The sequence below is a fragment of the Danio rerio genome, chromosome 3, assembly GCF_052040795.2.
Source record: "Danio rerio strain M-AB ecotype USA chromosome 3, GRCz13ab, whole genome shotgun sequence".
In the NCBI taxonomy this organism is placed as follows: Eukaryota; Metazoa; Chordata; class Actinopteri; order Cypriniformes; family Danionidae; genus Danio; species Danio rerio.
Genome location: NC_141023.1, coordinates 66,714,991 through 66,739,000, shown reverse-complemented (window position 1 = coordinate 66,739,000; position 24,010 = coordinate 66,714,991). Strand labels below are relative to the sequence as shown.

The 24,010-nt window shown below is 38.0% G+C and overlaps 2 protein-coding genes and 1 long non-coding RNA gene across 10 annotated transcripts in view; 2 read left to right on the top strand and 1 right to left on the bottom strand.

Annotated features, from left to right (window-relative positions):
• lmtk2 (lemur tail kinase 2) overlaps positions 1-6,711 on the bottom strand; it is a 79,900-nt gene extending 73,189 nt beyond the window's left edge. For 6 of the 7 annotated variants that reach the window (XR_015479936.1, XR_015479932.1, XR_015479933.1 and 3 more), the window contains exon 1: positions 6,191-6,691. Coding sequence is in view for 2 of the 7 variants with exons in the window: in XM_087243021.1 (XP_087099147.1) it covers positions 6,191-6,275 (85 nt within the window). In the remaining 5 variants the exon portion in view is untranslated. 7 annotated transcript variants of the gene reach the window in all.
• Positions 1-24,010, top strand: part of LOC147846139 (uncharacterized) — a 281,389-nt gene that overhangs the window by 46,501 nt on the left and 210,878 nt on the right. The gene's annotated exons all lie outside the window — the stretch shown is intronic.
• pvalb5 (parvalbumin 5) lies at positions 9,553-22,122 on the top strand. Of its 2 annotated transcripts, none has more exons than XR_015479580.1 (5): positions 9,553-9,641; positions 10,186-10,269; positions 12,198-12,330; positions 13,858-14,546; positions 15,090-15,434. XR_015479580.1 is itself a non-coding variant. In NM_207167.1 (5 exon segments), coding segments are annotated over 4 exon segments (327 nt in total). In that variant the 5' UTR covers positions 9,556-9,641; positions 10,186-10,208; the 3' UTR covers positions 21,881-22,122.

Sequence of the window (24,010 nt, the reverse complement as noted above, 5' to 3'; positions counted from 1 at the left end):
CCTAATTGAGGCTTGTTGATGCGGCTTCTGATGGTACGATCACACTAAATGGTTATACAAGACGTGTTTAGGGGATTATATGCAACATCCTTCATCTATTCTCTTAGGTAAGGAGAGATCTCCACTTAAGTAGCATGCTTGTGAAAAATGTGTTTTATGCAATATAATGCTTAAAGCATCAGAATCGGTACTCTGTATTGGCCGATCACAAGTAATCAGTATCGGCTGCAAAAATCCTGATCAGAGCATCTCTACTAAATGTTTTTTTCTTTTTAATCTCAGAAATATATGATAAGTTAGTCTTAGTATGATCATAACATAAATGATTCGGTTATTAAATGATAAGCGTCTTGCAAGATAGTTATAATCTTATATATATATATATATAACACTCCACAACAATAATGCATATTTTCTAGTATCATGCAGGTCAACTAGACACATAGACTAGAAACAACTCTGCATGAACCAGAAGCTGCGACCGTTTTTTCCTCTGTAGTGACGCAGTTTCTAGAAAAAATGAAATATTAAATGAGCAAACAGTGGGTGTGGCTTATATTTTACTGTGAGCTGATTGGATGTAGTAAAGTAGACGTGTTTCATTTGGAAAGATCAGTAACAGAGTTCAGGGAGAGTTATTACAACATTGCTCACCATTTCTGTTTGTTGTCAAAACTGACAGCTGGAGGGGCGTGGTTAGGTCTGTTAGCCACACCCATTAACTAAAAATCACATAATGTGACAATTTAACTGAAAACAAACAGGAAGTGCATTTTCTGATTTTAATTTTAGACTGCAAGAGCAAGCTATACATATTTTCTTCCTAATGACATGCACAGATGAATTGCAAAATGCAAAAATAGCGAATATTGCAATGCAAAAACAGCACTGTGAGCTAACAAAAATGTTGATGCAATCATAAACCGACCAGTCATCTCACTGTACACATATTTACTCCACAGCCTGTTTAAAAGACTGAATGGTCAAGCTGAACAATGAATACAAATAAACCCAGAAGCAAAGCAGAGAGTGCATCAGGCACAGATCTATTAGGCAGATCTCATCACTGTGACCATCATCAGTACTTACTGCATTAACCAGAGCGTTTAGAGTGCAAATAAAACTTGCTTTCACAGTGATCAAACAGGATAATAAAGTGCATGCAATTAAGAAATCATCTTTCTAAAAGACCTTCTGACCAAGTAAATCATTCACCGCTGATAAGAGCGGTACGCTTGGGTTTACGTGTCGGCTTACTGTAACCCATGCAACATGTACTGTAATAAGGAAGCAGTCAGATGCACCTATGTCCAAATGAGTCAAGCATTTTAGAAATAATTAGTAGCATGTTGATCGCTAATCAACCTATCCTGCTTGACTGAATGAGCCTAACACCTTCAGTCATGCTCTAAAATGGGTGACATTTTACTGTGACACTTAGTATTACAAGAGAAGACATATCAAAACACCATGAATTATTTTTTTATATAAAATATACAGTTGAAGTCAGAATTATTCGCCCCCCTTGATGTTTTTTTTTTTTTTTAAATATTTCCTAAATGATGTTTAAAAGAGCAAGGAAATTTTCACAGTGTGTCTAACAATATTTTTTCTTCTAGAGAAAGTCTTATTTGTTTTATCTTTATCTTTTATGATAAAAGTAATGGTACCATCAAGTAATGGTACTTTTAAGTATGATTTTTCAATACTCTTTCCACCGCTGCATATAGGATAAACATCTGAAAGGTTTACTTTTGAAAACTTTAGGAAAATAGGGCATTACAAAATTATATGTACAACAGTTTGGGTTTCCGTTGAAAAATTTACATTTTGAGGCAACTTCTTGGCATCATGAGATCGTTTTATATCCTTTATTTACACCTTATTTCATTTCATACGATTTATGTCATCTTGATGACAAAAATAATTCAGAACAAAACAAATATATAAACCATCAAACATCCAATATTTACATCAGATTTAATTTTTTTACATTAATATGATAAGAATTCTGGCGAGGCAGTGGCACAGTAAGTATTGCTGTCGCCTCACAGCAAGAAGGTCGCTGGGTCGAACCTCGGCTCAGTTGGCGTTTCTGTGTGGAGTTTGCATGTTCTCCCTGCCGTCACGTGGGTTTCCTCCGGGTGCTCCGGTTTCCCCCCCAATGTCCAAAGACATGCGGTACAGGTGAATTGGGTAGGCTAAATTGTCCGTATTGTATGAGTGTGTGTGTGAATGTTTGTGTGGATGTTTACCAGAGATGGGTTGCGGCTGGAAGGGCATCCGCTGCGTAAAAACTTGCTGGATAAGTTGGCGGTTCATTCTGCTGTGGCGACCCCGGATTAATAAAGGGACTAAGCCGACAAGAAAATAAATGAATGAATGATAAGAATTCTAAAAAAAAAAAATTAGAAAAGAGAAGAGCGTTTTTTATTAATTTCCTGATTGTTTTATTTAATTTTTTTAATCTAACAATATGCAAGACAACACATAATGCGATCCAGATTTTATAGGAGTTAACTATTAATATTATTATTTAATAATCACAATTCACTAAAATGAACTGAGAATCTCTCAGTTTTTCTCTCCAAGTCATGACAATCATTACTCTGCTCATCTCGACTGGAGTGTTTGGTTATGTATTATTTTAATGTGTATTTGTTACAGTGTAATTACACATTTAAATGCAGAGTAATACTAACTAACTACATGCCATTTTGTAGCATTAGGGCTTGGTTTTGGATTAATTGCATGCAATTATGCATAATTTCTGCATAATTAAATACAAAAAACTGAATGTTTTACTGAATGTAAAAATGATTTATTAATTAGTCACCCTGGGCTTAATGAACAGGCATATTTTTTGGCAATAACAAAAAACTAATTAATAAATAAATAAGTATATCGTACAGGGTCAAAACTATTTTTCCTTCATGTCAAAAATAATTTAAATATTACATAAGATCATATTATATATTTTGTAAATAAAAAAAATGTATTAATAATGTGGCTGAGAAATTAATCTAGACAACTGTAAAGGCCACTCTTTTGATTTCATTGAACACTCACATTGCAGATTTTCACTTTCATGATGTATAAATCCAAAACTAATATACAATTCTGACTGGTTTTGCTGTCCAGGGTCTCACAACTACACAGTATATTTTGATAAATGCATTTGCAAAGTGGATGAATGCAAATCTAATGCAGGTCAGTGCTTTTTTCCATCATCATCATCATCACTGCTCAGCATCTGATGACCACACAGCTTACTCACCACATCTGCTAACAAAACTCTCAGTGGTGCACAGATAAAGATCAACTCAAAGGTTTACCCATTACACAATACTCACTACTGACTCACTGAAGCACTCCCATGTCAATAAACAGGATTAATTTAACGCCTGAATGTGATCATTGGTACGTGCGTGATTTTCCAGTTCCAAAACAGCAGTGTTTGACAGTGTTGGGGGGGTAATACATTACAAGTAACGCAAGTTACATAATTATACTGCTTTTCTAAGACTCCGTTTACACTGTCTTGATGGCCAATTCCGATTCGTTGCCTATATTTGATTGTTATTGCCTGTCTGTTTACACATACTTTTGATTGTGACCCATATCCGATTACTGTGACGATGGCAGAACTCGTCTAGCTTTTAGCTCTGCGAAATATGCAAAGTTTGCCCAACTTTAAAATGATTTTGAGTAGGAGGAGGGAAAGGGCCGTCATCGCAGCTTGTGCTTATAGTTTATCCACAGTGTCCTCCACCATTCAGAGGAATTTGTGGGTACAAGAGAGATCTCAGGTCTGGTGGGAGCAATTTGTGGCGACTGACAACTTTAGTCCTACATCTGTTATTGTCGTTTACCGCATTGGCGTCTCCGTACACGCTCTTCCTTCTACGTCATTAAACCGGAGAAGTACCACATTGTCGCAAGTTTAATGACGTACAAAACGGAGTGCTTGTTTACATGATAGTCGCATCGTCACATATCCTATAATCTGATTCATTTCCACATATGAAGGAGATCTGAAACCGATCTCTGAATATCCGTATGAATGCATTATTGCGTGTTTATGCTGTCATAGAAGAGATCCGATCTGTGTCACATGAGCAAAAAAATTGGCTCACATTTAACTGGCAGTGTAAACGGGGCCAAAAGTAACGTTACTTAAAAAGATTAAGTAACAATATTTTAGTTTAAAAAATATCATGCAGGCTATTTTTAATTGCATTAGCTTCTAAAAAAATGTAATTGCTGAATTAAAATTGATGTTGAACCGCACCCTCAATGGGCTCTATGCACAGCTAGAGTTTTAAAGCTAGTGATAAACTTCCGGTGAAAGCTAATGTGACTATTTAATTATAATTTTTAATACCCAATATATGTGGTTATTTTCTATTTATATCTCCTTTGAAATATGTTATAAATCACAAAAACAGGGACTTTCCTCTGTCTCCCATTTAGTTTTTTATTTCCTGCCCTCCATCTGAATTTCGAGCATCACCAGAAACAACAACCTGTAGCTCAGAGAGTTCTCAGAAGAAAACATTATCCAACATTATTATGTTTTTTTGTGTGTTTTTAAAGATGAATAAGGGTTATACAGTGTGTTGTTAATCGCAGAGCTCCTCTAATAAAACAAAAACTGAAGAAAAAAAAATCCTTGCATGTTCTGAAAGAGTTTAGGACTCAGCCAGTAAGGGAAAAGTAACACAAAACTCAACACATTACTTACCATAAAAAGTAACACAACTAGACAATATTGTAATACATTACTTACTAAAGTAACTTTATCCACCACAGGTGCTAGATTAGTCTTCATTTGAGGACATTTTCGCTCTTTCACTTGATTTTTTTACTAAAAGGTCAGCTGTCAAATCCCCTTTTTACCCCATAACAGCAATACAATATCAAGCCCAAGGGATTGAGGTAAAGTTGGTTTTCCATTAACACATTCATTCAGTGACAACTTCTCTATATTGTTTACCATTGTACATTGAATATTTGGTTTGAAATTGTATGCAAGTATGACTTGAAAACAACATAAGCACTATTTAATTGATTGTAAACAATGTTATACTCTGATAGTCATTAGATGCTAATATTTCACTATTTTAAGTTTGCAAAGAATACTTTTCTGAAATTATATTAATAAGGAGAAAGTCCAAATGTTTGATTATAAAACCAACTTTACCTCAATCAACATATGTGGTGATTTTCCATTTGTATCTCCTTTGTAACATGGTATAAATCACAAAAACATGGGCTTTCCTCTGTCTCCCATTCACTTTTTTTACTTCCTGCCCTCCATCTGAATTTTGAGAATCACCAGAAACAACAAACTATAGCTCAGGGAGCTCTCAGAATACAACATTATTCTACATTATTGTGTTTTTTAAAGATGAATGGAAGGTTATACATTGTGTTGTTAACCACAGAGCTCCTCTTTTAAAACGAAAAATAAAGAAAAAACTTCTTGCAAGTCCTGAAAGAGTTTAAGACTCAGCCAGTATGGGAAAAGTAACACAAAAATCAACACATTACTTACCATAAAAAGTAATGCAACTAGTTATTTTTTGCGAAATAACTCGATATTGTAATACATTACTTTCTAAAGTATCTTTCCCCAACACAGGTGCTTGATTGGTCTTTATTTGAGGATATTTTCGCACTTTCACTTGGTTTGTTTACAGACAGGTCAGCTGTCAAATCACCTGTTTACCCCATAACAACAAAACAATGCCAAGCACTAATGATTAAGGTAAAGTTGGCTTTAAAAATCACACGTTTGTACTTTCTCCTTAATAATATAATTTAAGAAAAGTATTCTTTGTAAACTCTAAATAGAGAAATTATATTAGCATCCGATGACTATCAAAGTACAACATTGTTCACAATCAATTTAATAGTGCTTATGTTGTTTTAAAGTCATACTTGCATACAATTTGAAACCGAATATTCAATGTACCGTGATAAACAACACAGGAAATTGTCACTAAATGAATGTACGAATATAAAACCAACTTTACCTCAACACCCCAAGGTAGCCCCATGCTATTTTTGAGAGCAGCACCATGTAAACATGACATTAGCAAACCCCAACACAATGCTGGCCTCACACACAGCTTCTCAATGACAACATGAGTGACAAATAAGCATCATAATGTGACTGACATCTTACCTGAGAGTGTATTAGAGACCGGAGCAGCATGTGTGAGAGTGACAAATCCCAGAAAACACACACCTCCACCGAGAAGAGCCTCCATCCTCAGCACTGCGGCTAATCCACTACCTCAACTACCTAAAAACAGCTAGCACATCTAAACAAATAACGCAAAGAGCTGTCTACGTACATCTATATCGTTACATCTATATATGTCAAAGACTCATGTTGTGTGATATTAGTCGTGCGTCGCGTTGTGAGCGTTAGCTAACACGACAGAGCTGTGGTGCTCATGAAGCTAAGCTAATGCTAACCGCTACCGGCGTCTTATATGTGATTATTTAGCATCGTTCAAAGCCGCTGTTTGGTTTATTACCTCTCTAGGACGGTTAAACGCGAGGATACGTCTTTTTCAGACATTGTAAAAGTCTAGCGTTCGCGGAAAAATCAAAAGCGCAGTAAACATAGAGGTCCATCATCATCACCTTTCCGCACGAGCGCCATGTTTCGTGACGTCACACGAGGGCGGCGGTGACGTCAGAATCTGACAGATCACTCACATAGAAAAAAGGTTGCCTACCATACAAACTCCCTATAAAACTCTCTAAATTTCATGAACAGGCTCTTTTTGGCATGGAAACTATGTTTCGTTCACAATTTCTCCCCACACAAAGTGAAGCTGTGGAACAACGAAAGTATCTTAGTAAAGAATAAATCGATTTTTTAATAAGAATTAGCATGAAAAAGATATTATCTTTGTGATTTTACTTGATCCACAAGGGAGGATTCTAAAACAGGAAAGTTGCTGTAATTTTTCATTAATTATATAGTACATAAAATAACAGTCAAGCTGTAAATTTACAGATATTATTTGTAATTTTTACGGACTTTTGAACATAATTTAAAATAACAGAAAAAACACTGTATAAATAATACTGTAATTTCCCTGTACAAAAACAAAAATGTCAGTAATTTGTCTTAAATGATGACGTACCTAAAATGAATGTTAATTTAGAGAGATTGGCTGCGTCCGAAACCGCCTACAACTCAGTAGGTGCTGCATTTGAATTTAAACGTACTACTCGGTCGTTAGAAAAGTACGTTCTGTACAGTATAAATGTGAAAAGTATGAATGGAATTCGGACGTACTACATCCGCCATTTTGTCATGGTCTCTTGACCTACGTGCGTCAGTTGCGTCGCTTTACTTCCATTCATGATTTCGCTCGCGGGGCATCATGGGATAGCGCAGCATGCATGGGATGCGCACTCCGGAATCTCGCCGGAAGTAGTAAGTCATCCGGGTACTGATTTTCGAATTCTATGAATTCGGAACAAGTGTGCCGCAAGCCTACGTTTGAGTGAAGGTTTCGGCCGTTAGATCGCCCCCTGGGGGCTGGCTGCAGTACAAGTCATAAAGCCCGCCTCCTCCGTGTTAATGAAGGAGACTTGAGCCCAAATAAAAAAAAATATTACACTTGCAATAAAATGTCCCGAAAGATAGTTCTGGTGGATTAAGGCACTGGTTATTGTGCTGAAATAGGTGCAGATCTTCATTTTTGTAAACAGTTTGTTTTTAGCAGTAATTTAATGCTGGGCGTGTCATCGTGATTGACAGCTGTGATTGACAGTTTCTCAAAGCGCGGCGTCTGAGCTTCGGCAGGAGACTGAATTGTTATTATTCGATTTCTGTGTTATTTTACCATGACAAAATGAGTTCAGCAGTAAACTATAGTTTCTGACATACATGATCCTGGTGGAACACTGTTTATTCGCTAAGTTCAGGGCTTTTTTCGGGCTTTATTAGTTTGCTGATACACGCCTAGCCACCCAGATAGCAAAACACAGTTCCGGCTAGATTCTCGCCTGCCGGAGACTTATCTCTTAGAGCTCAGACTGACTAATGTTACCTCTGCTGGACCTACTCCGGATGCCTGGACTCACTACCCAATTCCAGCCCGAATCAATCGAGCCAGATGCGGCGACCGAGCGAGCCGGCGCTGCCGCATGCGAGCCGGAATCAGCCCGCGACGCCGCGAGTAAGTTATGCGCTGCGGCCTGGAGCTGGCGCGATTGAATATATAAAACCCTCATATTTGTTAACGTTATTACATCTATTTGTGTTGATATGACAGCAAACGCATGCTGAGAAGTTCGGGGGGCGTAGTTGATTTTACATAAAGCGTTTGATTGAAAGCTCGAGCTCATTTTCGCGGCTCCTCCTCTGGCTCCATCAGACAGTCCTTCTGCGCATGTCTGGCTCCAATTTCAGCAGTCTTTTGCGACAGTTTGTGCCCGTCAAGCAGGCGTTTTGCCCTCAAGGCGTTCAATGGGAAAAAGGGCTGTCGCGTCGTCCATATTTTTTACAGTCATTGATTCGGACATACTACTCAGCTCGCATACTGATTTTGGCGTACTATATAGTATGGAAGTATGCGGTTTCGGACGCAGCCATTGTTTGTCATTTTACTAAGTTTTGAATATAATTTGAAATGACAAAAAAAAAATTACTGTAAAATATTTTGAGATATTTTCTGTAAAATTAGTTTTTTTTTAACAGTGTGTGTGTTGCATGACTGGGATCTGTAGTCCATAAACCAGCAGATTTGTAGTGTGTGTGAATGTGAATGTTTTCCAGTGATCTTTGGTGTTTAGATCGCTGGTGATTGTGACAGTTACAAAATAAAAACAAATGAAATTTGCAAATTGTATAATCTTGATGTATATACCCCTTCTGTTATCATGCAAAAAATAAATTAAAATTAAAGGTTTGGGTTATTATGATATGCATTTTTTCTCTCTATTCTCTACTGTCAATTTTTTTTATTTAAAGGGGGGAAAAGAAAAAAAAAGGTTGTGTTTTATTTTCTCCTTTGGCTTACTTCCTTATTTATCAGGGGTCGCCACAGCGGATGCCCTTCCAGCTGCAACCCTAGGAAACATCCACCATCCAAACACTCAATCACTACGGCCAGCTTAGTTGATCAGTTCCCCTATAGCGCATGTGTTCAGACTGTGAGGGAAACCAGAGCACCTGGAGGAAACCCACGCCAACACGGGGAGAACATGCAAACTATTAGAAATTAGTTATTAAAGCAATTATGCAACAAATAATTCTCTATACATGCGTAGCTTTTCTCATCAACATCAACTTATATGCAATGTTTCTTCTTATCATTAGTGAGATTCAGCATCTTCCTCCACAAACCGGCACAAAGGCAGCATCATCATAACCATAACCAAAGCCAATCACCCTCCGAGCGCTTCATAATCATATGCAGGGATCACATCCTTTAATGCAAATCATCCACCTTCACTAATGAGGAGGGAGGTGTTCTGTGTCCTCTGTAGGGTTTAAGGGCGCGAGTATCAGGCTCCCCGAGTGCACTTTTGGTCCCAGATCTGAAGAACAGCCTCTGCATCGTTCCCGAGGAGAACGCTCACATCGCGACTACAAGACATCCACACTGGTTAGTGCACACTTCTTTACTTTATTGCTGGTGGTGTCTATAATCAGAAATACAGGACAATATAAGTATTTTATTGCAGTGCATACTAGATCAGTTCAAAACGTAACATGTGTAATCTTTGTAAGATAGATAGATAGATAGATAGATTCAGGAATTTTTCACAGTATTTCCTCTAATATTTGTTCTTCTTTAGAAAGTCTTATTTATTTTATTTAGGCTAGAATGAAAGCAGTTTTTTAATTGTTGAAAACCCGTTTTAAGGTCAATATTATTCGCCCCCTTCAGCAATATTAGTGTTGGATTGTCTCCAGAATAAACCACTGTTATACAATGACTTGCCTAATTACCCTAACTTTACCCTAATTACCCTAGTGAAGCCTTTACATGTCACTTTAAACTCAATACTAGTGTCTTAAAGAATATCTAGTCTAATATTATGTGCATCGCTCATTCCTAAAGTGATTTTTATAGATTAAATATAGCAGAAACAGCTCTTTAAGGTAACAATAGTGTGCATTTGATTGCATCTCTAATGTGTTTGTAGACGCTTCTTTTGTGGGAAGAATCATGGCACTTGCAGGAATCCTGAAGCAAGACGACATCGCAGCAGCCATGCAGGCTTGTCAAGGTGCGACACACACACACACAACACTCATCTGCAAGAACATATTCATGTAAATACACACGCAAAGAAGCTGTTTTTCTTACTGTGTACAACCACAGAAATAGCAGCGTCGTTTACAGCCACACACACACACACACTCGTTTACTCCCACTGGCCTGTGCATTGGGACACTACATTCAGGTATCCAGGCAGCAGGGGTCGGGGGACAGGGTGGCACCAGGATACCAGTGTGTTTGTGCCAAGCAGCCACAAAGATGCTCACTGCTATTGTACATAGGAAAACTGTCAAAATATATTATGTGATATAATTATACAACCCTAAATCAGAAAGGATTGGGACAGTATGGATAAAGCGAATTTAAAATGCATTGACTTCTAAATACACTTTGACTTGTATTTCATTGCAGACAATACAACAAACCTTATATATATATATATATACAGCAGTTCTGTCTGGTTCTCGAATCTGATTGGCTGATAGCCGTGGTATATTTAAGTAATATCAGCACCCGTACAGCCTCTTTACCCTTTGTGTATTACTCCGCCAGCAAAAAGCAGACACTACAGATCTAAAGTGTAAAAGATGCACGCTCAGCTGTTTAACTGTCAGCTTATGGCTTAAATCCAATGCGGAAGAAAGTAGTTCCTCATACAAAAGGGTTTTTGAGACTCTCCATGTTTGATTTTGTTTTTATATACACAATTATGCCGTCAAACTGTTGTATAAACACAATATCACACTTGTAGCAGTGCGGTATGGCTGTATACTGGCACTGGTGGGGGCACTAAGGCACTCGGCCTACGATCTTGTGCCAACGCACGCCTCCCACCAGTGCCGATATACAGCCATATTGCACTGCTACTGGTGTGATATTGCTCATCTATCTATCTATCTATCTATCTATCTATCTATCTATCTATCTATCTATCTATCTATCTATCTATCTATCTATCTATCTATCTATCTATTTATCTATCTATCTATCTATCTATCTATCTATCTATCTATCCATCCATCTATCTATCCTTCCCTATCTATCTATCTATCTATCTACCCATCCATCCATCCATCCATCCATCCATCCATCCATCTATCCATCCATCCATCTATCTATCTATCCTTCCCTATCCATCTATCTATCCATCTATCTATCTATCTATCTATCTATCTATCTATCTATCTATCTATCTATCTATCTATCTATCTATCTATCTACCCATCCATCCATCCATCTATCCATCCATCCATCCATCTATCCTTCCCTATCCATCCATCCATCTATCTATCTTTCCCTATCTATCTATCTATCTATCTATCTATCTATCTATCTATCTATCTATCTATCTATCTATCTATCTATCTATCTATCTATCTATCTATCTATCTATCTATCTATCCATCCATCCACCCACCCTTCCATCCATCCATCCATCCATCCATCCATCCATCCATCCATCCATCCATCCATCCATCCATCCATCCATCCATCCATCCATCTATCTATCTATCTATCTATCTATCTATCTATCTATCTATCTATCTATCTATCTATCTATCTATCTATCTATCCATCCTTCCCTATCCATCCATCCATCCATCCATCCTGGCTAAACAAGAAAGCTCTATGCACTTAAAAAATTGTGAACTATATAATGTATTTATTTGATAACATATGTTCATTTGGTATCTTATCCATTTCTATAAATAAGTAAATAAATAAGTAAATAAATAAATAAATTACTGGGCCATGTTTTCTCATACGTGCCATCAGCCGTACCGCACCATAGTATTCGTTTTACACACAACATGTAGCTATATGTACCCAGGAGCACACATTTCTCAGTTCTCAAAAATGTAGCCGTGGGCACATTTCCCAATGAGTCTGTGTTGGAGTTCTATGATTAAAAGCTCGCCTTTTTATGTGTTTCAGCGCAAGGATCTTTCAACCACGAGTCGTTCTTTGAACAAGTGGGTCTGATCGGTAGAGCCTCTTCAGACGGGGAGAAGGTGTTCAAGGCCCTGGACCAGGACAAGAGCGGATACATCGAAAAAGAGGAGCTGAAGTAAAGTCAAACATGTTTATTTAAACCAGTGTTTCCCAACCCTGTTCCTGAAAGCACACCAGCAGTACACATATTCAACCTCTTCCTAATCAAACACACCTGATACAACTGATCTAGGGTGAGTTTCCCAAACAACGACGTAACTCGCGGCTGAACTTTCATAGTGCGATGCATCGTTTAGGAAAAGAACGATGTAGTGACGAGTGTTTCCCAAAACTTGTAGTTTCTCAGTCGCAGATCCATCGCTTAAACCACGTTAGTTATAACGTAAAACGCCTTTGTTTTCACAAGCTTTGGAGACGTAACATAAATTCCAGTGTTAAATATTAGGTCACCTATAGTTTTCGCCATGAGGCTGTGTTCAAAATGACATCAATGTTTTCAAAGTGTACAGCGAAGGGAGCACAATGCTAGACATTAAGATCGATAAAATTGAACTGTAAAAATACTCTGAAAGCAAATTACACCTACGAGAGATGACCTTAATGCTTTTTTATTTTTAATAAGTCCAACTTTGAGTGTTCTAAATGAATAGGGCATAGGGTGGATAAGTGGGAATAGAACACAGCCAGGAACTGTGCTTCTAACTACAGCTCCAGAGGTACAGTTGCGAGAGCTCAAGTTTACTTCGCAGTTTGCGAATGTTCCTTGGAGCGACGGATTTGGGAAACACCAAATCAACAAACTATGTTTGTAACGACGCAACTTGCGATCTTAGCGGTGGTTTTGGGAAACGCACCCCAGAACGTTAGAGGAGACTCCAAAACCTGAAATGAGTGGGTCAGATAAGGGAAACATCCAAAATATTTACTGTTGGTGTTTCTTCAGAAACAGGGTTGGGAAACACTGATTTAGACACAGCACATCATATGAAGTAGGGCTGTGCAATTATTAAAACACTTATGTTTTGATTATTGCGCCCTTTTGCCCCTTCAATTTGTACATGGAAATCAGTGTAATCATGTAACAAGACCTTTGCAGGTTAGTCCTTTATTTATCACAGCGGAATGACCCGCCAACCATTCCAGCATGTGTTTTACGCAGCTGATGCCCTTCCAATTGTAACCCAGTACTGGGAAACACCCATACACACTCATTCTCACACACACTCATACACTGCGGCCAACTTAGTTCATCCAATTTACCCAAAGTGCATGTGTTTGGACTGTGGGGGCCACCGGAGCACCCAGAGGAAACCCACACCAACACGGGGAGAACATGCAAACTCCACACAGAAATGCCAACTGACCCAGCTGGGACTCAAACCAGTGACCTTCTTACTGTGAGGCTACAGTGCTAACTACTGAGCCACCATGACGCCCTGTGCTCATTTATGCTGAGCACTATTTATTGATATATATATATATATATAGTATCTCAGGTCATATGGACTATTTACGATTACTTCAAATAATCATGATTACAATTTTGACAAAGTGTTTTGACAATGATTTTTTCCACAACCGCTCAGCGCAAGATGAGCTTTTCTCTGACGAACTGCACTTTCTTCTGGGATTGTGTCTGCAGACGCTTCCTCCAGAACTTCTGCTCGAAGGCCAGAGAGCTCACAGAGGCCGAGACCAACACTCTTCTGGCAGCCGGAGACAAAGATGGAGATGGAAAAATTGGGATCGAAGGTAAAGACAAATCAGAAATCAACCGTGCAGGGGTGCGTTTCCCAAAGCCATCATTAGACAACTAATGGCACAAGTTCTGTTGTTTACGAGATATTCTTTAAACACAGTTGAAGAGGGAACATTACTCGCCCTCTTGTGATCATTTTTAAATATTTCCCAAATGATGTTGAACAGATTCAGGAATTTCTCACAGTATTTCCTCTAATATTTGTTCTGCTGGAGAAAGTCTTATTTGCTTTATTTCAGCTAGAATAAAAGCAGTTTGTAATTGTTTTGAAGCCATTTTAAGGTCAATATTATTAGACCCCTTCAGCAATATTAGTGTTGGATTGTCTACAGCAGCGGTTCCCCACAAGGGGGCCTCAGTGAGCTCTGCGGGGGGTTACGTATTGATTAAAACATTTTAAGCAGTGGACAATTAGGAGAATGATCATGTTGCCTTAGTTCATTTTATCCCCTGGCTGATCAAAAAACAGACAAATTTGTAACTCAACGTCGGTGCCAATAGCCTAGTGGTTAGTGCGTCGACACATAGCACTGAGGTGCTCGCGGTGACCCAAGTTAGATTCCCGGCTCGAGGTCTTTTGCTGATCCTTCCCCTATCTCTGCTCCCCACACTTTCCTCTCTGTACATCTCCTCTGTTCTATAAACAAAGGTGAAAACCTCAAAAAAATAATAAAAAAATTTAAATACATTTTTCTAAACTTGTCCTCCACATAAAAAGTCCCACTTATTGCCCTTCAGCAGCTTATAGTAATGACCCAATGTCTGCGTCAAACCTTCCAATTCACTTTGAATGGGTGACAACAGGCGTTGCCGAGCTGCATTGTGGATCCGTCGGCGCCGCTTCAGAGGCGTTGCTCACTGCAGAAGTTGGGACTAGCTCAACTTTTCAAGCGTCAGCCAATCAGATCACTGTATGCAAAAACACCAGCTAGACAGTGGCCTATTGCTGACTGAATTTCATTGGTTGACGCTTCTATGACGATCGCTTCAGCCCCAACTTCAGACACGCCTTCAGTCAAGCATTGACGCTGAAGCCCCATGTGAATGGGGCGTTAGTGTATCGACACATAGCACCAAGGTGCTCACAGCGACCTGAGTTCGATTCCCAGCTCGAGGTCCTTAGCTGATCCTTCCCCTATCTCTGCTCCCCACACTTTCCTGTCTGTACATCTCCACTGTCCTATAAATAAAAAATAATAACAAATATTTAAACTAAAAAATGTGTAACTCATCCTCCACATAAAACGTCTCACTTATTTGCCTTCAGCAGCTAATAGTAATAATGACCCAATGTCAGCGCTAATAGCCTAGTGGTCAGTGTGTCGACATATAACACCATAGCGCTCATGGCGACCCGAGTTCGATTCCTGGCTCGAGGTCCTTTGCCAATCCTTCCCCTATCTCTGCTCCCCGCACTTTCCTGTCAGTAAAATCTCCGCTGTCCATTTCCCAATAAAGGTGAAAAAATAAATAAATAATAATAAAAACCCAAGCATACTGGACCCAGGTGAGGAAACTCCAAACATTTTGGGTCGTGGCGCTAGCAATACTGGAAAAACAAAATGCAGGAAATACCAAGATAGTTACCTGAACTATAGTTATATTCAACACAGTCTCAATTCGAAACTTTTTGATTTAGTGGCTAATTCGTATGTATTCATACAATCTAATTCGTACAACTTAGTACGATTTGCTCATCCATCAATGAGGGTTGGGTTTAGGTGCCACGCCTCCTTTTGAAAATCGTACAATTTCGTACGACTGAACTCGTATGAATTAGCCACTAAACTGGCAAAACGTAAAATACTTACGTTTTCTCGTGAGATCAGGCTGTTTTATTCTATTTTCTCGAAGCAAAGAGTCCCTGACCCAGCCACCAAAGTTCTTGCTAATGAATGCATGAGGCCGTCTAAATTATGAAGACATTTGCAGACGACTCATCTCCAAAACAGCGACAAGCCCAGAGAAAAAGAATTGACACACACCCAAAATGAGACGATGGACGTCACAGCGACTGACGAGCAACCTTTAAAAATATCGTACACAGCTGCTGAAAATAAAAAGAAAGGGCACACAATTGCAGAAACTTTGATTTTGCCATGCGCAACAGAGATTGTCAAGGAATTATTTGGAGAGTGTGAATCAAAACAACTGGTCAAGATACCGCTGTCAGTTAGTATGGTTAAACATTGCATCGCAACAGTGTCAGAAGACGTGAGGGGTCAGCTTTGTGCATGACCCGAGGATGACCTGTCAAAGATCCTGACCAAATTATTACTCGCTGCCTGCAGCAATCCTCACACAGATTAATAAAGCATATCGAATGCCGTGCATGTATTAAATTGTGATAGCCTTTATTACATTCAAGTGGGAACACTGATATATTATTGTTGAATTTCAAACAGGGCCAGATTAATGGCCGAAGGCTTACATCTTTCCAGTTACAAATGGCCTACTGATGTTCTGCTTTTATAATGGACGTTATTTGTGCATAAACATACCTAGTGAAGCCTTTAGAGGTCACTTTAAGCTGAATACTAGTGTCTTGAAGGATATCTAGTCTAATATCATGTGCTGCCATCATGACAAAGAGAAATCAGTGATTAGAGATGAGTTATTAAATCTATTATGATTAGAAATGTGAGATAAAATCTTCTCTTTGTTAAACATAAATTGGGGTATTAAATATACAGATGGGCTAATGATTCAGGAGGGCGAATAAACAAAAGAGAAAACCATACAATAGTTACGTTTCCTCGTGAGATCAGGCTGGCACTGTAGTTTAGCAGCGGATGCGCTGTTGTTTGGGAAACGCAGTCCAGAAAAGGCCCTCGGGAGCTGCTCTGCTATAGAAACAGGGCTGCTGTTTCTCCGTCTGGCTCCTTTTTCAACCCGAGGGATTAATCAGACGCACAAATGAGAATTACAGCAGTTGTACTCGCTTTAACACAGCCACACACACTGATTATAGCGAAAGACGGGGAGTTCTCCTGCTCGCCAGTCAAATTAGCACGTCTTTTTCCAGCAGGCGCACTGTGAAGAAATACGTTTGCTCATGCACACTACAAAAAATGCTTACTTAGGAGTTTTTGTCTTGTTTCTATTCCAACTGTCTTAAACATTCTCAAGTCAAGAAGTGTTTTAGGGTGCTTTCACACCTGCCTTTTTTAGTTTGATTGATCGCACTAGAGTTCGTTTCCCCTTTTGGTGCGGTTGGTTTGGGCAGGTGAGAATGCAGCAATCGTACTCGAGTGCGCACCAAAAGTGGACCAAATAAGCGTACCGAGACCTGCTTAAAGAGGTGGTCTCGCTACGCTTTCAAACAAACCCTGGATCGGTTCGTTTGTGGTGAGAATATGATCCGTATTAAAATAGGTCCAACCGCAAAAAGTACTGCGCCTTTCGGACTAATCCAGCTACCGTAGGCCGATGCGCTGTGCATTATGGGATATGGAGGAAAATATTTGTTGACAGCGCTTTACCAACAGAGAGAGAGGGAAAACATTACCTGATGGATTGTTGGTAATATTTACGCAAGATGAGCATGTCGCAGTTTCGATAAATTTATTCACGTCTCCTCCTGAAGTGACGAGCAATGCATTAAACACTGTTTTCCAGCCGCGGCCGCGCTTCATTTTCGTAATGTATAGTTTGTCTAAAACACGGATACAATCAGCCAGCGCAGTCGTCCCTCCAGAGTAAAAGGTTTTGTTTACCTGCGGGAGTTCACTGGCATTTTCCTGCACATGTACTCTGACCAATCAATAAGCAGTTAAGGAAATATGTTCAAACATCCGGCCAATGAGAGATGTGGATTTTGTCACATGACTGCATTTTGGTTTGTTTTAACTGGTTCGGACCAAATCCAGTAGTGTGGTGTGAAAACGACCCAAAGACAGCGGAAGATGCAACAATGCATCATTTATTGCGCTTGGTCCGGACCAAGTGAAGCGAACTACAGATGTGAAAGCACCCTTACCGTACGTTCACACCGAAAGCGGCGAGAGCGTCCAAGGTCGCTCTGGCCGCCCTGGCGACAACGCTCTCTGCATTCAGCTCCTGCGGCGAGAGCGTCAAAACTCGCTACATTGATCTCATATTTAAAGGAGCCGTTGCAGCATATCAGTTACATTCCTGCATAAAACATGTTTCCAGCGTGAAAATGTTGCGCACTTCTTATCAAATTCATACAACAATGGAAGATCAAGTTGCGTGTGGTGTGGCTTTGCTCTATTTATCCAATATGTGTCCATATGTCTGAAATAGCAGCAGTACTGTTTTGTACTGTCACATCGCGTGAGATTCCCGCTTTTTAAGATAAATTTATATAACATTAATGAACATCAGTAACTCGCCAGTAACTTATTTAATGTTCCTGTAGGAAAAAATTGTAAATAATTGGAAATCCGGCGACCGCAATAATCAAACCCTTGGGAACAACTGTGGTCGGAACCAAAGTTCACAGGTCTGTGTTCTCTGAACTGCTATCAATCGATGGACGTCTTTATTCTGATTGCTTACCGCCGAACCGCGTCATAGCTCATTACCATAAAGTTGACTTCATTTCAACTCTCCTCGACGCTCACGCCGGCGAAGACGCGCCGCGCTGCTCCTCGCTGCCTTTCGCCGCCGGCTCTTATTGAAAATGAATGACTTCCGGCTACTTTGACGCTCTCGCCGCTTTCGGTGTGAACGTACGGTTATAGACAAGCAAAACATATAGTCTTGATTTCAGAAAGTCTTTCTTTAAAAGGGCGCCTGTTATGTAGAAATTTTCTTTATAAGGGGTTTAACCCAGTTGTGTGTCAGCAGTGTGTGGATATCTCCAGCTTCTAATGGTCAACATGAATTAACTCTATTGTTTATAATCAGACTTGATGAAAGCAGTCTGCAGAAACACTCTGATTGACATCCTCCCTTTGTATGATGTCATCAGAGGGGAAAGCCCCGCCCACTAGTGCCCATCTATGAGAGTGTTTTCATTAGAAGGAGACATTGTGAATGTGCAATGACCGCAGCTTATGCCAGAAAACACAGATATGCTGATGTTTCTTTTTCAAAATGTAAAATCCCAGCACAGTCACAGTTTTAGCCTCCTAGGGCTTGAGTGGCCACATACGTGGACAGCAGATTTAAGCTCTTAAGTGGCTGTTTAAAATACTTTTAATGTTTTATATTGTGTTACAGACATACAGTGTCATCCTGCAACTGTTTTGCAGCATATTAAATGTCCCAAACACTATTTTAACTGTCCAAAATGTGATTAAAACAATGTTGTTTTTTTACTCTCTGATAGTCAAGACATGTTCAAAGAAATTTTCTATGTGAAACATGCCTTACAAAACAGTCAGGAAAAAGTGTTTTATATAAATTCAGACCCTGAGTCCACATATATGGACATAATTTTTCTCTTAAAGTACATCATATCAAAAGGTTTTCATTCTAATTAGGCTCCAACAGCAAAGAGAAGTAAACAATGCATGTGAAAAACAGCTTGGGCGTTAAGAGGTTAATTTGTTTATATTAATGACTCTTCTTTAGTTTGCATTAAGCTGCGGTCACGCTGCACTTTTCTCCCCTTAGACTTTCATTCACACGCACGCCAATGCATCAGACTGAAAATGCAAGCTCGTGCGACGGGTTTCGCAGTTCGCTGTGTTGGAAAGTTCAAGCTTGGTAAACCCTAACCTCTGAAATTGCTTCACATGACTGCGTGAGACCAATCGAAGAACAAAGCATGACCTCTCTGGATAGGAATTTAAAATATGGACCAATCGTTTGCTTTTTTAGGACTCTATTTAGACGGTCCATACAAAGCGCAGGGCGCAAACGCTTTCAGGGCATGTCAGAATCAACTTTTGCTATTTTAAGGATGGGAAAATCCGCTTTGCGCCGTGGCGCATGGTCTAAAAGGGTTGAGCTTATTCTCTTAATGAGTTATAGGTGTGTTTTGAGAATAAACCAATCAGAGTCTCATCTCCCATTCCCTTTAAGAGATAACTATTGCGTTACGCCTTGCACCACATTGCGCTGGGTGTATGATAGGGCCCAAAGTGTTAGGGCGTACTCACACTATGCTATCCAAACCATGCCCAGGCGCGTTTCCCGGTTCATTTAAGAAGTGTGAGTGCTCTGAATCAGGCTCAGGCGCAGTTCAGTTGGCCGGCCCTGGCATGGTTGGAAGAGGGATGTAACCTGACTCACGATTCACGATACTAGTCTCACGATTTACTCATGATTTTTGAACAAACTTATTTGAAAAAATTTGAGGTGATTTTTTTTCTTAAATGCTGCACATTTTTGCGAAATATAATATATTTTCTGCCATAACCAAATTGCTATTTTAAAAACAAATAAATTCCCGAACAGATAATAATAATGCTGCGATCACACTAGAGTTTTTGGGTGCGAAATTCAGTTGTGTGGCACTGCGAAAAGGGGCGGGATTAAACAAGATGATTAGACATTAGGGGCCCTGTCATACGCCCGGCGCAGTGTGGCGCAAGGCGTGACGCAATTGTTGTTTGCTAGTTTCAGCTTGACGCAAGAGTCGTTTTGACGTTTTGCGCTGCGCTGTTTAAATAGCAAATGCATTAGCGCTCATATGTGCGCCCATAGGCGTTCTGGTCTAGAAAGGGAGGTGTTCTGAGGCGGACCGCTGGCGCGTTGCTATTTTGAGAAACTATAATCGATTTTTCAACAGACCAAAACAAACCCGGTCTATTGTCCAGCGCAGAGCGCGTTAGTTAAGCGCCTCGCTTACACACTGCTTAATACACACAAGATGTAAAGCAATACGCAAATATCTTTACATATGAAAAATATATCAAATTTTAAGGATATTTAATATAAAGGATTAAAATATTACAAAACATATTATTTTCTAGCCTACATAAATATGAAAACTACTGCCTTCATGCCTTCTTCATCTCGGGAGGCTTTTTCAGTTTATTCCTGACAATTTGCTTTTGTATAATGTTATTATTATTAGCAGTATTATTTATTATATCCATATTTATATTTGTCTTATTAAAAACAAGCTTAGATTTGCCCACCTGTCAGGTTTTAGACCATATGATGCACAGCATGTGTTTTAGGATATCACTCTTCTCAATAACACACTTCGTTATTATTGTTCATTTATTTGTTTGCTGGAAATTAGAACTGAATTTAGAAATAGTTTTGACACAAATCTTTGCAATTAACAAACTAAATTAATTATTTATAGACTAATTGATGTCTGTGCGTACAAGGTTTCCCTATCCACAAGAGTGAAACTGAAACTTATTAATTTATCTCTCATTCTCGCGCAGTAGATGTTCTGTTTAACTGTTTTCTTGCTAGTGAAATCCTCAGTTTTTCCACTTACACTTACTTTACGTTCTGTAAATAGCGAATGCGCTCTTGGCGCGACGCAGCTGGGTCTTAAAGGGAATGGGAGATGAGACTCTAATTCGTTTATTCTCAAAACACACCTATAACTCATTAAGAGAATAAGCTCAACCCTTTTAGACCATGCGCCACGGCACAAAGCAGATTTCCCGTCCTTAAATTAGCAAAAGTGGATTCTGACACGCCCTGAAAACGTTTGCGCTCTGCGCTTTCCGCATGGACCGTCTAAATAGAGCCCTATGACAGCTGAGATCTTACAGGGTGACATGGGAGCCATGCTCGTGCAGACATGCTACAATCATTTGGGATTATTAAATAAATAAATTAAAATCTCACAGTGTGAGCCGGCCTTAGGAAGCATATTGTTCAGTGTGCTGAAGACTTTACAAAAGCAGATTTCATAAAAGGAATAATGAGTAGACACCTCTGCTGTGTTGATTGATTTGGCCGACTTGACCACTTTTTAATTCTCTTTCTCTTTATGTTTGCAGAATTCTGCGCCTTGCTGAAATGAGAACGAGGCCAACGTCCTGACCTTCATATCTCGAAATGTTTCATATTTGTTTTGCGTGTCTTATCAGTGATGGCTTTTGTTTCCCCTGAATTGCTTATTAAAATATATGCTTAGTAAGTCTTTGTAGTGAATGAGATAGTCATGTTCGGGAACTAAATTAAAAACGTCACGCTTCTGTAGTTATTGAATATGAAACTGCTTAATCAAATAAAATCTCCAAGTGAAGGACTTCTTTTATCCAACTTCTGCCTTGTCTGATTATTTATAAAGCATGATGTGAGAAAACCATAACACTTTATTCATTCATTTCCTTCAGCTGAGTCCCTTATTTATCAGGGATCGCCACAGCGGAATGAACCACCAACTATTCCAGCATGTTTGCCCTTCCAGCTGCTGATATTTAGGATATTTTTATGTCAGTATTGCTCACAATTATGATATTTTAGGATATTTTTATGTCAGCATTGACCATAATTATGGTAATTTAGGATATTTAGGATATTTATATATCAGTATTGATCATAATTATAATATTTTAGGACATTTAGGATATTTTTATATCAGCATTAATCATAATTATGATATTTTAGGATATTTAGGATATTTATATATCAGTATTGATCATAATTATGATATTTTTGGACATTTAGGATATTTTTATGTCAGTATGGATCATAATTAGGATATTTTAGGATATTTATATGTCAGTATTGATCATAATTATGATATTTTAGGATATTTATATGTCAGTATTGATCATAATTAGGATATGTTAGGATATTTAGGATATTTATATGTCAGTATTGATCATAATTAGGATATGTTAGGATATTTATGATATTTATATGTCAGTATTGATCATAATTAGGATATTTTAGGATATTTATATGTCAGTATTGATCATAATTAGGATATTTTAGGATATTTATATGTCAGTATTGATCATAATTATGATATTTTAGGATATTTATATGTCAGTATTGATCATAATTATGATATTTTAGGATATTTATATGTCAGTATTGATCATAATTAGGATATGTTAGGATATTTAGGATATTTATATGTCAGTATTGATCATAATTAGGATATGTTAGGATATTTATGATATTTATATGTCAGTATTGATCATAATTAGGATATTTTAGGATATTTATATGTCAGTATTGATCATAATTATGATATTTTAGGATATTTATATGTCAGTATTGATCATAATTAGGATATTTTAGGATATTTAGGATATTTTTATGTCAGTATTGATCATAATTAGGATATTTTAGGATATTTAGGATATTTATATGTCAGTATTGATCATAATTAGGATATTTTAGGATATTTAGGATATTTATATGTCAGTATTGATCATAATTAGGATATTTTAGGATATTTAGGATATTTATATGTCAGTATTGATCATAATTAGGATATGTTAGGATATTTAGGATATTTATATGTCAGTATTGATCATAATTAGGATATTTTAGGATATTTATATGTCAGTATTGATCATAATTATGACATTTTTGGATATATTACATCAGCATTAATCATAATTGTGATATTTTAGGACGTTTAGGATATTTTTATATCAGTATTGATCATAGTTATGATATTTTAGGATATTTAGGATATTTTTAAAATCAATATTGATCATAATTATGCTATTTTTACATCAGTATTGATCATAATTAGAATATTTTAGGACATTTAGAATATTTTAATGTCAGTATTGATCATAGTTAAGATATTTTAAAATATTTAGGATATTTATATATTAGTATTAATCATAATTATGATATTTTAGGACATTTAGGATATTTTAATGTCAGTATTGATCATAGTTATGATATTTTAGGACATTTAGGATATTTTTATGTCAGTATTGATCATAGTTAGGATATTTTAGGACATTTAGGATATTTTTATGTCAGTATTGATCATAATAATGACATTTTAGGATATTTAGATGTCAGTATTGATCATAATTATGATATTTTTGGATATTTTACATCAGCATTAATCATAATTATGATATTTTAGGACGTTTAGGATATTTTTTAAATCAGCATTGACCATAATTATGATATTTTAGGAAATTTAGGATATTTTGATGTCAGTATTGATCAT